Source organism: Neopsephotus bourkii, unplaced genomic scaffold (assembly GCF_033783945.1).
Source record: "Neopsephotus bourkii isolate Nb327-2 ecotype Australia unplaced genomic scaffold, CSIRO-AGI_Nbou_v1 NB_107, whole genome shotgun sequence".
NCBI lineage: Eukaryota > Metazoa > Chordata > Aves > Psittaciformes > Psittacidae > Neopsephotus > Neopsephotus bourkii.
This window is the reverse complement of record NW_026900624.1, coordinates 14,332,488-14,346,003: the sequence shown is the minus strand read 5'-3', so window position 1 is coordinate 14,346,003 and position 13,516 is coordinate 14,332,488. Positions and strand designations below refer to the sequence as shown.

Below are 13,516 nucleotides of genomic sequence, written 5' to 3'. Positions count from 1 at the left end.
ATACAAGTAGTTTTGCAAGTCTTAGCGGGGAGTTCCATGTGAGAAAATAGGGGGAAAAAAACTCACAAAGATTCTTGTTTCGAAATGTGACTGAGAATGACACTATGTTATGTGTATTGGGCACATATATCAGAAACAGAGGCTAAAGGATCTGCCAAAAAGGATGCCAAAAAACCATTCACGTAAGTCTTGCTATACTGAAAAATGCAAGAAGTGGAAAGCAACAGCAGAAGACACTCCTTAGCACAGAATCACCAGATCTGTGTTCTTGAGGTTTTCTTTCCCCTCCCTCCATCTAATTCTCACACAGACTCATGAAAGGTCCCTTTCATGCCCAGCTATGTGACCTTTGGAAAATAAACTGCAAAGAGGAATAAATCAGAGACTAAGGATGTTGGAACAGCCACAAAAGAAAATTACAGTAGCAGCCAAGGGACACTGCACTTCCCACTCATTGCAGCCAAAGTGAGATAGGATTAGAAAAGACCTGTTATTTAAAACATTTAATCTAATCTAGCTAATTTTTACAGAAATATTATTTCTTGTATGTATTCTTAGTTAATCCCAAGAGGTACAGTAAAAAACATCCTAAGTATTCATATATTCACATATATAATTTATGCATGCACATTAAGTCTATTGTTGATAAAGATGCAAAACAGAAGAGTTTTAAGAGTGGGAATGGGACAAGCTGTCCTCAGGATACCACTTTTGTATGTGGCAGATTTCATATCCACTTATAATCTCTGTCTTTATATACCATGACATCAGTTTCCAACTACCTGTGGAGCTGTAGGTTCCAGGTCCTTCATCAGGTTATAAGCCTCCTGCACATCATCTGAAATACCAGACATTAGAATGCGTGACAACCCATAGCACACTGTATTAGAACAAGTCACTCGTCCTCTACAACATTCCCCAATAGTCACAGACTAAGAAATAAAGCAGTCAGACAGGAGGAGAAAGATAACTATAAATCACTGTGAATTTATATCACAATGGTGATGGTTTTCTAGAGCACAACAAACATGGAGTGAGTAATAGCTTCTTTATTACTACAATTTTCCTAGTAGAGATGACTTGCTCCCCTTGTTCATTATCCAATGGCTACCTTCTCAGCAGTACAAGGTCAAGATAATAAATCCATCATCTTCTTGTCTTTTCTCATATTTATTTACCCCTTAAGGAGGATAGGGTAACATGAATCTGGAGGTAAACTTCATCCCTTCCTTGTCAATATATCAAAATCTATCTAGCAGCTCTTACCTGATCCTAATTCTAACAAGCAAAAAGCACTACTGGTTTAGAAGTTTAAATGTAAAGTTTAAATTCAATGAACAACTTCCTTCCACACAGAAATAAACAAACAGAAAAGATCTTGAACACCTAAAATAAAAAAGATGTTGGCACTATGGTCAGCTTCGTAAACCAACCTAGTGAAGATGCTCTTTTTATTGGCAAAATTTTGTTAATACAGCCTTGTACTGGCCTCATCAAGCAAAACTATTTTTTGTTAGTACATACCATCCATAAATTGTGGGGATAGTACTCTAGTGTGACTTAAGGCAATATACACTGGAGCTGAAGGGCTCTCATCCAGCCCCTCTGCTTATGTACCCATTCCCTTGAGCAGCCATGTAGCAAGCCAGCATAAGGTACTAGACTAGCTGGAAGACTTTTTTTTTTTTAATTAAAAATAGGTTTGGTTTATTTTTTGTTAATTTTGGTTAGCTCAGCTCACCATTAACCAACAGGAGAAAAAAACCCCAAAAACAACAAACAACAAACCAGCAGCCTTCATTTTCATTAATGTAGACCATCGGCGTGGAATTTTGCTCTTCAGGCGCCAACAACCCCCAAACCCTGATAAAAGTCACTATCTTAAAAAGCCGAAAAAATGGGATGCATGTTTGTGCTTCAGTCAGTCCAGCTCACAGCATGTTGTAGTACAAACCTACCTTTATCAGAAACCTTTAAGTTTTGGAGAAACAGATGTACTGGCTCCTTTGTCAGTATGCAAGTCATTTGTATACTACAGTGAAGAACAGAAACTAATTATTGCTAGTTTGACAGCAAATTTGTAAACAAGGCTGGTTCTTAAGTGATGCAGAAGATGTACTTTCCTACTGTGTAAGTAGAACTTAATTTGAAACATCGTATTATTAACAATATTATTGGTAATAATACCAGTATTACCTATGGTGATACTGGCAACAAAATACTGCACAGAAAGGTGACTGGGAACAGCAAGCATAGATTTACCAATGCTAAAATGTACTGACTAACCCAATGTATGACTGCTTGTATGGATAAGGGATAGTAGTAGATGCTGTATAATGTGATTTTATTGTATTGTGGCAAATTTGTATTTGCCACAATACAAATTTCTGTAACAACTAATAGTTATCAGTAGTGGGATATTCTAAACTTTGTCACAGTCTGAGCTGAACTGAAACAATGGGGCAGTGTTTCAACTGTATATGAAGACAAAAGAAGCAGTCCGGGATACTGAGCACCAAAGAGAACTTATTCCAACTAAAAAGATTAAATCTCACCGGTCTTGTTAATTACAAATCCTACAGATGTTACTCAGAATCAGTATCTGAACTCCAAGTCAATCACACTCACAAAGCTTTTTCAATGTACTATGCTTGTGGCTGCTCGGATTCTCTGATGAGCTTACTGTGATGCAAAGAATAACAAGGTGGTATGACTTACTTGCAGACTTCAGGGTGTAGAGAGTGCCTGCAACTGGTGTGGTGAGGGAAAGGTGCACAATGGGCAGGGCTGCACTGGGTGCTCCCTGGTGGAGGCTCTCCTGCAGCAGGTGGCTGAGCTGCAGGAAGCTATTAATAGGCTACAAGGTGTCAGGGTAGCTGAGAGGAAGCAGGACTGCTTGCTCCCTGCCCAAACTGTGCAGAGTCCTCAAGGTTCCCCTGTAGCTCATAGAGGAAAGAAGGAGGTTGTTAACCCTCGAAGCTGGGAATTGGTGACAAAAAAAAAAAAAACAACAAAAAAAGGAGGAAAAGGACAATTGAAAGCAAGGGACTTCCTCCTAAACCTGTTGCCCCCACGCAGAACCGCTTTGCTGTCCTGCAGAGGGCTCACGAGGAAACGCACTTGCGCCAGAAACAGCTGGCTGATGCACTAGTAAAGATTTCTACTGGTGCTGCCAGGAAAAAGCGGCGGGTCCTAGTAGTAGGGGACTCTGAAAGGAACAGAAGCACTCGTCTGTTGGCCTGACCCGGTCTCAAGGGAGGTGTGTTGCCTACCAGGGGCACGGATCAGGGATGTGGCAGAAAGGCTGCCTGCTCTGGTAAGCCCCACGGACTATTACCCACTTCTGGTGATACATGTGGGTGCAAGGGATATAGACAGTAGTAGCCTGGGGAACATAAAGAAGGACTACAGAGCCCTGGGAGAGGTGGTTAGGGGCTCTGGAGCTCAGACAGTCTTTTCGTCTATTCTCCAGGATACAGGGGAGGACCTAAAAAAAGCTAGGAGGATTATCCTGGTTAATAAATGGTTAAAAGGGTGGTGTCACAGGCAGGGGTTTGGGTGTCTTGAACATGGGACCCAAGTTTGTAGGCCAGGTCTAGCAGGGACTGGTGGAGCTGGTCCGATAAAAGAAGGGGAAGAGCAGTTTTGGTAGGAGGCTTGCCAGACTGGTCAAGGAGACTTTAAACTAGATGTGTTGGGGGAGGGGGGCATCATTCCGTCCCAACACACCTAGTCACCAGTTGCCAGCACCTATAATAAATGCTCGGAGCAATGGAGATACATTCCGACTGCTCCAGCCAATGAGCCAGCTTCATTTGGAGCTCGGCTCAGATGCATCTATACAAATGCCTGTAGCATGGGGGACAAATAAGAGGAATTAGAGATGTTTGCTCGTCTATAGGGGTATGATATTACAGGCATCACAGAGACATGGTGGGATGGCTCCTATGACTGGAGTGTTGGAATGGAAGGTTACAGACTCTTCAGAAAAGACAGGCCTGGCAGGCTTGGAGGGGGAGTTGCCCTTTATGTTAGGGATAGGCTGGAGAGTATGGAACTCTGTCTGGGGACAGGTGATCAGTTAACAGAGAGTTTGTGGATCAGGGTTAAAGGGAAAAACAGCGATGGGAGACATTACTGTGGGGATCTGTTATAGACCGCCTGATCAAGAGGAATCTGCGGATGAAGCACTCTATAAGCAGATAGGAAAAGCCTCACGCTCACAGGCCCTTGTTCTCATGAGTGACTTCAACCACCCTGACGTCTGTTGGAATGACGGTACAGCCCGGCACAAGCAATCCAGGAGGTTCCTCGATTGTGTGGGAGACAGCTTCCTTCTGCAAGTAATAGCGGAGCCGACAAGGAGAGGTGCCATGCTTGACCTCGTGCTCACCAACAGGGAAGGGCTCATTGGAAATGTGACGCTCCAGGGCAGCCCTGGACGCAGCGACCACGAGATGGTTCAAGTTGAGATCCTCAGGACAGTGAGAAGAGCGTGCAGCAAGCTCACTGCCCTGGACTTCAACAGAGCAGACTTTGGCCTCTTCAGGAACCTGCTTAGTAAGGTTCCGTGGGATATAGCCCTGGAGGGCAGGGGGTTGGTCTTCAAGGATCACCTGCTACAAGCTCAGGAGTGTTGCATCCCAACCAGAAGGAAGTGCAGCAGGAGGGCCAGGAGACCTCCTTGGATGGATAAGGAGCTCCTGAGGAAAATTCAAATGAAAAAAGAGTTTTATAGAAACTGGAAGCAAGGACAGGCGGCTTGGGAGGAGTACAAGGATGTTGTCCGGGAAGCTAGGGACCAGGTTAGGAAAGCTAAGGCCCAGTTAGAATTCAACTTGGCTAGGAATATTAAGGATAACAGGAAGGGACTCTACAGGTACATAGCAAATAAAAAACAGATTAGGGAGAGTGTAGGCCCCCTCAGGAAGCTCTTGGGTGAACTAGCTACACAGGATTTGGAGAAGGCTGAGGTTCTGAATGACTTCCTTGCCTCGGTCTTCTCTAGCAAAGGCTCTGATCACACCACCCAAGTCTTGGAAGGCAGACGCAGGGACTGTGAGAATGGAGACCTTGGGCCCACTGTAGGAGAGGAATTGGTTCAAGACCATCTTAAAAATCTGAACGCGCACAAGTCCATGGGTCCTGATGAAATCCATCCGTGGGTCCTGAAGGAGCTGGCAAATGAAGTTGCTAAGCCACTGGCCATCATATTTGAAAAATCATGGCAGTCAGGTGAAGTTCCCGACGACTGGAAAAAGGGAAATATAACCCCCATTTTCAAGAAGGGGAAAATGGATGACCCGGGGAATAACAGACCAGTCAGTCTCACCTCTGTGCCTGGCAAAATCTTTGAGCAGATTCTCCTGGAAGGTATGCTAAGGCACATGGAAAACAACAAGGTGCTTGGTGACAGCCAGCATGGCTTCACTAAGGGGAAATCCTGCCTGACCAATTTGGTGGCCTTCTATGATGGGGCTACAGAACTGATGGACAGTGGTAGAGCAGCTGATGTCATCTACCTGGATTTGTGTAAATCATTTGACACTGTCCCACACGCCATCCTTGTCTCTAAATTGGAGAGACATCAATCTGATGGATGGACCACTCGGTGAATAAAGAACTGGCTGGCTGGCTGCACACAAAGAGTTGTGGTCAATGGCTCAATGTCCAGCTGGAGACCAGTAACGAGTGGTGTCCCTCAGGGATCGGTGTTGGGACCGGTCTTGTTCAACATCTTCGTTGCTGACATGGACAGTGGGATTGAGTGCGCCCTCAGCAAGTTTGCCGATGACACCAAGCTGTGTGGTTCGGTTGATACGCTGGAGGGAAGGAATGCCATCCACAGGGACCTTGACACGCTTGAGAGGTGGGCTGATGCCAACCTCATGAAGTTCAACCATGACAAGTGCAAGTTCCTACACCTGGGTCAGAGCAATCCCAGGCACAGCTACAGGCTGGGCAGAGAAGAGATTCAGAGCAGCCCTGCGGAGAAGGACTTGGGGGCGCTGGTCGATGAGAAAATGAACATGAGCCGGCTGCAGTGTGCGCTTGCAGCCCAGAAAGCCAACTGTATCCTGGGCTGCATCAAAAGGAGTGTGACCAGCAGGTCGAAGGAGGTGATCCTGCCTCTCTACTCTGCTCTCATGAGACCTCACTTGGAGTATTGTGTGCAGTTCTGGTGTCCTCAACATAAAAAGGACACGAATCTGTTGGAACAAGTCCAGAGGAGGGCCACAAGAATGATCAGGGGACTGGAGCACCTCCCATATGAAGATCAGCTGAGAAAGTTGGGGCTGTTCAGCCTGGAGAAGAGAAGGCTGCGTGGAGACCTCATAGCAGCCTTCCAGTATCTGAAGGGGGCCTATAGGTATGCTGGGGATGGACTCTTCATTAGGGACTGTAGTGACAGGACAAGGGGTAATGGGTTCAAACTTAAACAGGGGAAGTTTAGATTGGATATAAGGAGGAAATTCTTTCCTGTTAGGGTAGTGAGGCACTGGAATAGGTTGCCCAAGGAGGTTGTGAATGCTCCATCCCTGGCGGTGTTCAAGGCCAGGTTGGACGAGGCCTTGGGTGATATGGTTTAGAGCGAGGTGTCCCTGCCCATGGCAGGGGGGTTGGAACTTGATGACCTTAGGGTCCCTTCCAACCCTAACTATTCTATGACTCTATGATTCTATAAGTATAGATCTCCTTTTTTTCTGGCAATTTTTCAACATTTTGGGGAAAAAAAAAGTAAGCATGGATTTTATTTATTTAAACATTAATAAAATATATTTTTCTCCTTTCAGATGCTCTGGTCATCTAAACTTATAAAAAAGTAGTGGACTGAAAAGCAGTTATCACATCACCTTCTATTAGATGACTGCAGTTAACACCTACTCAGTACTCAGCCAGTCAAGCTGCAGTTGAATAAAGGAACACAATGAAGGAACAGGAATGGCTCTTAAAGTAAACTCATATAAAATTGAAAGAAGCCAGAAAACTAGGAAGAGAAACAATACTTTCCAACTGGTTCTGGCTATCTACCTGCATTCTTTGAGAGTTGTATAGTAGACTTGGAATGAAATGTCTTGCTCACAAACTTTTTTCACAGTGATTTTGACTCATACTCTGTGTCATATTTACAGAAGTGTAACTAGTATAACTCTCACTATAAATAAACACCATCCCCAAAGCCATCTTCTGCAGCCCAAGAACCTCCAATACTCTGCTGAAGTACATTTATTTGGCTGCACACAATGAAAGCCCTTCTCTACAAGCCATGGGAGCTCTTAGATCGTTATTTTCCAGAGGAACAGAAAATGAAATAAATTGCATTTCACTACAAAGAAAAAAGAAAGCATTTAACTGAATAGTCAGTTGAGATCAGATGAATTAATGTCATTCCTGAAGCTATGGAAGAGCCAGAGGAAAGTGTTATTTACCTTGCCGGAGGTAGTAAATCACAAGATTTAGTCTTGCCTCAGGAATAACATCCACCAGAGGAGGCAGGACCTGCAAAGCCCCTTCTCCTCCTCGGAACACCACCTGCAGAGAAAAGCAGCATCTTGATAACTGTATTATCAAAACCTTGTCTATGATCTCTTAATTCAGGGAAATTAATCCTTAAATTCCTATATTAACAATAGGAAAAGGGCAGTGGTACTGACATTACCATATTCCCTACTTTAATATAACTATAGAATGATACTGTGTGACAATATTTATTTTGAAGAATATAAAGTATTTAATTCATCAGTAAATAATAACTTATTTCAGCTTTTAGCAACTCAAAGCAGTAATACATTATATATCAAAGTTTTTAAATAATATGGTCTGAGACAAGAGTGAGGAGAATACATACAGAATTACAATTTGCTTATGAAGTGTTCACATGGAAAAATTAGGTTAACATGTCTGCGTTTACTTAGAATGCCACAAGATCCTAAATTGGTTAGGAGCAGTCAATTACATTCCAGTTTCACATGATAGATCCTCCAACAGAATCTAACATACTTATTCAGTAAACCACTGGCAAAAAGAGAAATTCAAAATAAATAATGTTGACTTACAAAATCTCAGTTGGAAAGCAGTTTTAACTCTTGAGGGAAAAAGTGTTAGCTTGTTGTGACTACTCTTGAAAAAAGACAAAGCAAGCAACTCCCCATTGTTAAATAAAAGCAATCTACTCTTAGGGGTTGAGCAGAAAATAATATCACTGCATGGAGAATTAACAGGTGATTAGCGACCTTTTAACTGCAGAACACATAGCAGCCTGCTGAACACTGCAGCTTTTTCCTGACAACTGTTGTTTCTACAGTGTCCTTATTGACTGGGTTCCACAAAATATCTTGCAAAGGAGTTATTACAGGACATAAATTATTTTAATATGCCTTCGGGGTTAAAAACAATAGCATTATCATTTTCTTAACACAGTCTCAAACTGACAGGAAAAAATGCCATGGAAAAAAAATACACTTGATGGCGCATTGACTATAGAGGTAGGATGTCTGGAGTGGGATTTACGTGGCAACAGAGATTCAATTTGGTCTGTAGGTCCCAAAATATTCCATTTTATGAATCATTAGGAAAAGCTCTACAAAGAGTGTGGTTCATATTAAGTCCAAGAAATACATCACTCACCAGATTGTGCTTAATGAGCTCTTTGCCAAACTCAAATGATGATGAAGCACTCTCTGTCAAGTTCTTGAGCTCTGCCTGGAATAACATACAGTCCAAAATTTTAACACAAACATAAATCGAGTTTCATACAAGCCTGACAGAAAGACATCTCCAGCAGTGCTGGATCACTGGAAGGTTTTTGCCTTAACAGTTTTATGTAATGTTTTAGCAATTGGGTAATATATATAGACACAAGGTCATAAGTAGGAAAAGATTAAGACTACAGGGCACACATGCTGACAGATGGCTTAACACCAGGAAAACTGACAGAGGTGACATTCCTAAGAGAAGAACACAATGACAAAATAAAGACCTGTATCAACATTACTCGTTAAGACAGATAAGGAAAAAAAACCAACCAAAAACCCTGTGCAGAATCTTGAATAAAATAAAAGCGAACTGAAGGGCTGTTCAATAGATACCTCAGCAGCCTTCCCATTGTGAAGGTGGAAATGGTTACAAGCCTTAAGGTTAAGAGCAATGGTACTGTCAGGAACTTGCTGAAGATAAACAGCTAGCACTTCCTGTGATACATCATAGTAATCCAGTTTGTAATAGCATAGGGCCACATACACATTCAAGGCCAGATATTCCCTGTGGGAAAGAGGATTAAAGAGAACATTTAAATTCCACCACAAAGTTATATTACAGAACATTAAAATCAGTGATAAAGCTCTCACGTGTCTATACATCTTTTACAAGCATGTCAAATCACAGAATCACCAAATCAACTAGGTTGGAAAAGACCCGTAAGATCATCAAGTCAAGTCCAACCATTACCCCAGGACTGCCAAGACCACCACTAAACCATATCACTGAGGGCCTCATCTACATGGCTTGTGAACACTTCCAGGGATGGTGATTCCACCACTTCCCTGGGCAGCCTGTTCCAATGCCTGACCACCCTCTCTGTCAAGAAATTTTTCCTAACATTCAGTCTAAGCCTACACTCAGCTTGAGGCCATTGCTTCTCCTCCATTAGCTTGTTACTTGGGTGAAGACACCAACCCCCCATCTCACTACAACCTCCTTTCAGGTAGTTGTAGAGAGCGACAAGGTCGCCCCTGAGCCTTCTCTTCTACAGACTAATCAACTCCAGTTCCTCAGCTGTTCCTCTCAAGACTTACTCTCCAGACCCTTCACCAGCTTTGTTGCCTGTCTCTATACCTGCTCCACCACTTCAATGTCTTTTTTGTAGTGAGGAGCCTGGAAGTGAATTCAACATATAGGTTTCGAGCTGTGGCCTCACCAGTGTAGAGTACAGAGGGATGATTGCTGCCCTGGCCCTGCTGGCCACACTGTTTCTGATGCTGTTGGCCTTCTTGGTTGCCTGGGCACAAGCTGGCTCAGGTTCAGCAGCTGTCAACCAGCACCCCAGGTCCTTTTCCATGAGCAGCTTTCCAGCCACTCTTCCCCAAGCCTCAATCATTGCATGAGGTTGTTGTGGCCCAAATGCAGGATCCAGCACTTTGCCTTGTTCAACTTCATATCCACTGGCCACAGCCCATCAATCCAGCCTGTCCAGATCCCTCTGCAGAGCCTTCCTATCCTTCAGCAGATCAACATTCTCATCCAACCTAGTGTTATCCACAGTTTACTGAGGGTACCCTTGATCCCCTCATCCAGATTATCGATGAAGATCTTGAACAACACTGGCTCTAACATCGAGCCCTGAGGGATACCACTAGTGACTGGCCACCAAGTAGATGTGATGACATTTACCACCACTCTTCGGGCTCGACCATCCAGCCAGTTTCCAACTCAGCAAAGAACCCACCTATCCAGGCCATGCTTTATTATCTTTTATGACAGTGGCCAGATTTAGCTCCACTTGTGCTTTTTCACCTTTCTAACTTTTTCTCTACATAACCTAACCATATCCTTATACTTTTCATGGGGTAACTGTCGCTTCTTCCACAGGTGATAAATTTTCTTCTTTCCTGAGTTTCAGCAATATCTCCCTGTTCACCCAGGCTGGTCTCTTCCCCACCAGTTTGATTTTCAGCACATAGGGACCATGTGTTCCCACACATTAAGGATTTCATTCTTGAAGAGCATTCAGCCATCCTGGAACCCTTTGTCCTTCAGTAATGTTTCCCAAGGAATTCTGCCAACCAGCATCCTAAACAGGCCAGTCAGCCCTCTGGAAGTTGAAGGTTCTGCTGACCTTCTTTCTGACTTCTCCAAGGATTGAAAATTCAGTCATTTCTTGATCACTTTGCCTCTAACCATCACATCACCCACCAGTCTTTCTCTGTTTGCAAACAGCAAATCCAGCCAGGCATCTCCCCTAGTTGGCTCAGTAACCAGCTGGATTAGGAAGTTATCTTCCACACTCCCCAAGAACCCCCTGGATTGTTTCTTCTCTGCTGTGTTGTACTTCCAGCAAACATCTGGCAGGTTGAAGTCCCCATGAGAACAAGGGCAAGTGGTTGTGAAACTTCTCCCAGTTGTTTGAAGAACACTTCATCTGCAGCTTCATCCTGGCTGGGTGGTCTATAACAAACTCCTACCAGGGTATCAGCTTGGTTGGCCTTCTCCCTGATCTTCACTCATAAATGTTCAGCCTTCTCACTCACCACACCGAGTTCAAGGCTGTCAAAGCACTCCCTGACATACAATGCGACCCCACCACCTCTTTTTCCTTGCCTAACCCTTTTGTAGAGCCTGAACTGGGGTTTCTCAGAAATGCTTAGAGTTATTAGAGCTCTAACAGTCAGCTAAGATTGAACAGATCCAGATTTGCATTAGTGCTTTCAATGGCAGCTACTGCAGCTTTAAAATTACCTGTAAAACTTTTGCTTTGCAAATTGCGGAAATGGTGGCAACTTTACACTAAGAAAATGCACAGAAGACAAGCACTATTTGGCCTGACAGAACAGGATTTTCTATATAAATACATTTAATATGCACATAGAAGTTCGAAAATATTTTAATGGATCTTATTATCTTATATGAAGTACAATTATTTCAAAAACTCCTTGCCATTACAAGCTATCAAGCCAGAAGAACTAGACACAAAAGATAGACAGGCATTTGTGGAAACAATAAAAGTGTATCTGTTGTGAAGGTTACCCATTCAGCTTTGAGTGTTTCTTTCTATGGGTCTTGGAAGTTAAAAATTCTCTTCCCTGAGCATTACACGACATATATACACACATTATCATGGACTTCTCTAAAGCATCCAAACGGAAAAAAGAGCTATGTCTCATGGGGAAGCAGTTTCTATTTTACTAAACAATTATTTCATCCACTTGAGAATTCAATTTGTTATTTGTTAAAATTCCAAATTAAAAACTTGCAGAAAGGAAAAACGTCAGCAAGTGTCATAGCAGGAAAAGGGGTAATGGGTTTAAACTTAAACAGGGGAAGTTCAGGTTAGATATAAGGAAGAAGTTCTTTACTGTGAGGATGGTGAGGTACTGGAACAGGTTGCCCAAAGAAGTGGTAAGTGTTCCATCCCTGGCAGTGGTCAACTCCTGGTTGGACAGAACCTTGGGCCTCATGGTCTAGTGTGAGGTGTTCTTGCCTATGGCAGGAGGGTTGGAACTAGATGATTTTAAGGTCCTTTCCTTCCCAAACTATTCTATGATTCTATGCTAAATAGAAACTAAAAGAATTTCAGACTTAAAGAAATACAAGGAACAATCTACATGAGACCTAAGAACTGAACCCTTCTTAGAAAGACTAAGAGGTAAAGAAGTCAGTAACCACAAACAAGGGTCACCAGACTGACCATCACGGGGCAGGGGAGGTTGGGGGAGAAAAAAACAAAGCAGGTACATAACCATATATAATCTAAGAAGTAAATAACAAAATAAAAAAAAATAATTTCAGAATTAATTACAAAAAATATCACTTAAAGCAAAATATGAATTTTTCAATAATGCTTTGCAATGAACAAAATTGAGGGGTTTGCAACTTGTGTGCATTTTGTGGTGGGAAAGGGACATAGTGATTGGGAAAATTTCCTACTTTCAGAAACCAAGCAGCTAAATAGAATTCAAATACCAACAGCATCAGAGAAATTGCAATAAGGTTCAGAGTAAAGGTGCCCACCGATTATCAAGAAGAATGCGTTTGTAGATATCAATAGCTTCTTGGTAGTGGGACCGCATGTAGTGGATAGATGCCAAGCTAAGCTGATCTTCTGTAATGTCATGCAGATTCTGATGAGAGCTCATCAGTTTCTTCTCATCACCGAACTAAAAAGAATGTGACATATTCTCAGATGAGTTCAGTGAGAAAAACATTTTAATTAGCTGGATTAGTTTTGTCCTTGCTGGCAAACAGCAGGTCATTAATACTAAACATCTGGAAAACCTCTGTTATTTTAAAGTTAATTTGACCAGTGGAGAAAGCAAACATTTAGAGAAGGCAGACCAGTTAAAACTAGATAAATGTGAGGCTGAAAACTACGTAGACATTTTCCTTTAAAGTGTGATTTATACATAATTACATGTCACATGCCTCAATGGATAAGAGGGAAAGAGCTAAATTATTTCACAAACAGAATTTTGCAACACAAGATTTGACTGTTATTACGTGAGCCAGCAGAAATCTTACGGCTTGCAGATCCAAACCTTATTTCTCATGGATAGCACAAAAATTCAAGACTTCCCAACACACAAGAACTAATTTTCACAAGACTTATTTACAGCATTAAATCTCTTTCATTAGCTTCCTAAAATTCCAGTTTCTTTAACTAAATTGTTTATTTTTAAGGGACTGCTGAATAGTACATAACATGCACACAAGGATAAAGTCAAGGAATAGAGTTAAACATACCCATTATATTTGTATTACAATACTAAAGGTGAGGCTATTCACCTAATCACTCCACCCAAAT

At 42.4% G+C, this 13,516-nt stretch overlaps 1 protein-coding gene across 5 annotated transcripts in view; it reads right to left on the bottom strand.

The window, feature by feature from the left end:
- Positions 1-13,516, bottom strand: part of IFT56 (intraflagellar transport 56) — a 51,965-nt gene that overhangs the window by 23,021 nt on the left and 15,428 nt on the right. For all 5 annotated transcript variants that reach the window (XR_009726746.1, XR_009726747.1, XM_061361919.1 and 2 more), the window contains 5 exons: positions 12,727-12,872; positions 9,090-9,261; positions 8,629-8,703; positions 7,431-7,533; positions 783-838 (listed from right to left, as the gene is read on the bottom strand). Coding sequence is in view for 3 of the 5 variants with exons in the window: in XM_061361919.1 (XP_061217903.1) it covers positions 783-838; positions 7,431-7,533; positions 8,629-8,703; positions 9,090-9,261; positions 12,727-12,872 (552 nt within the window). In the remaining 2 variants the exon portion in view is untranslated. The remainder of the gene's footprint in view (positions 1-782; positions 839-7,430; positions 7,534-8,628; positions 8,704-9,089; positions 9,262-12,726; positions 12,873-13,516) is intronic.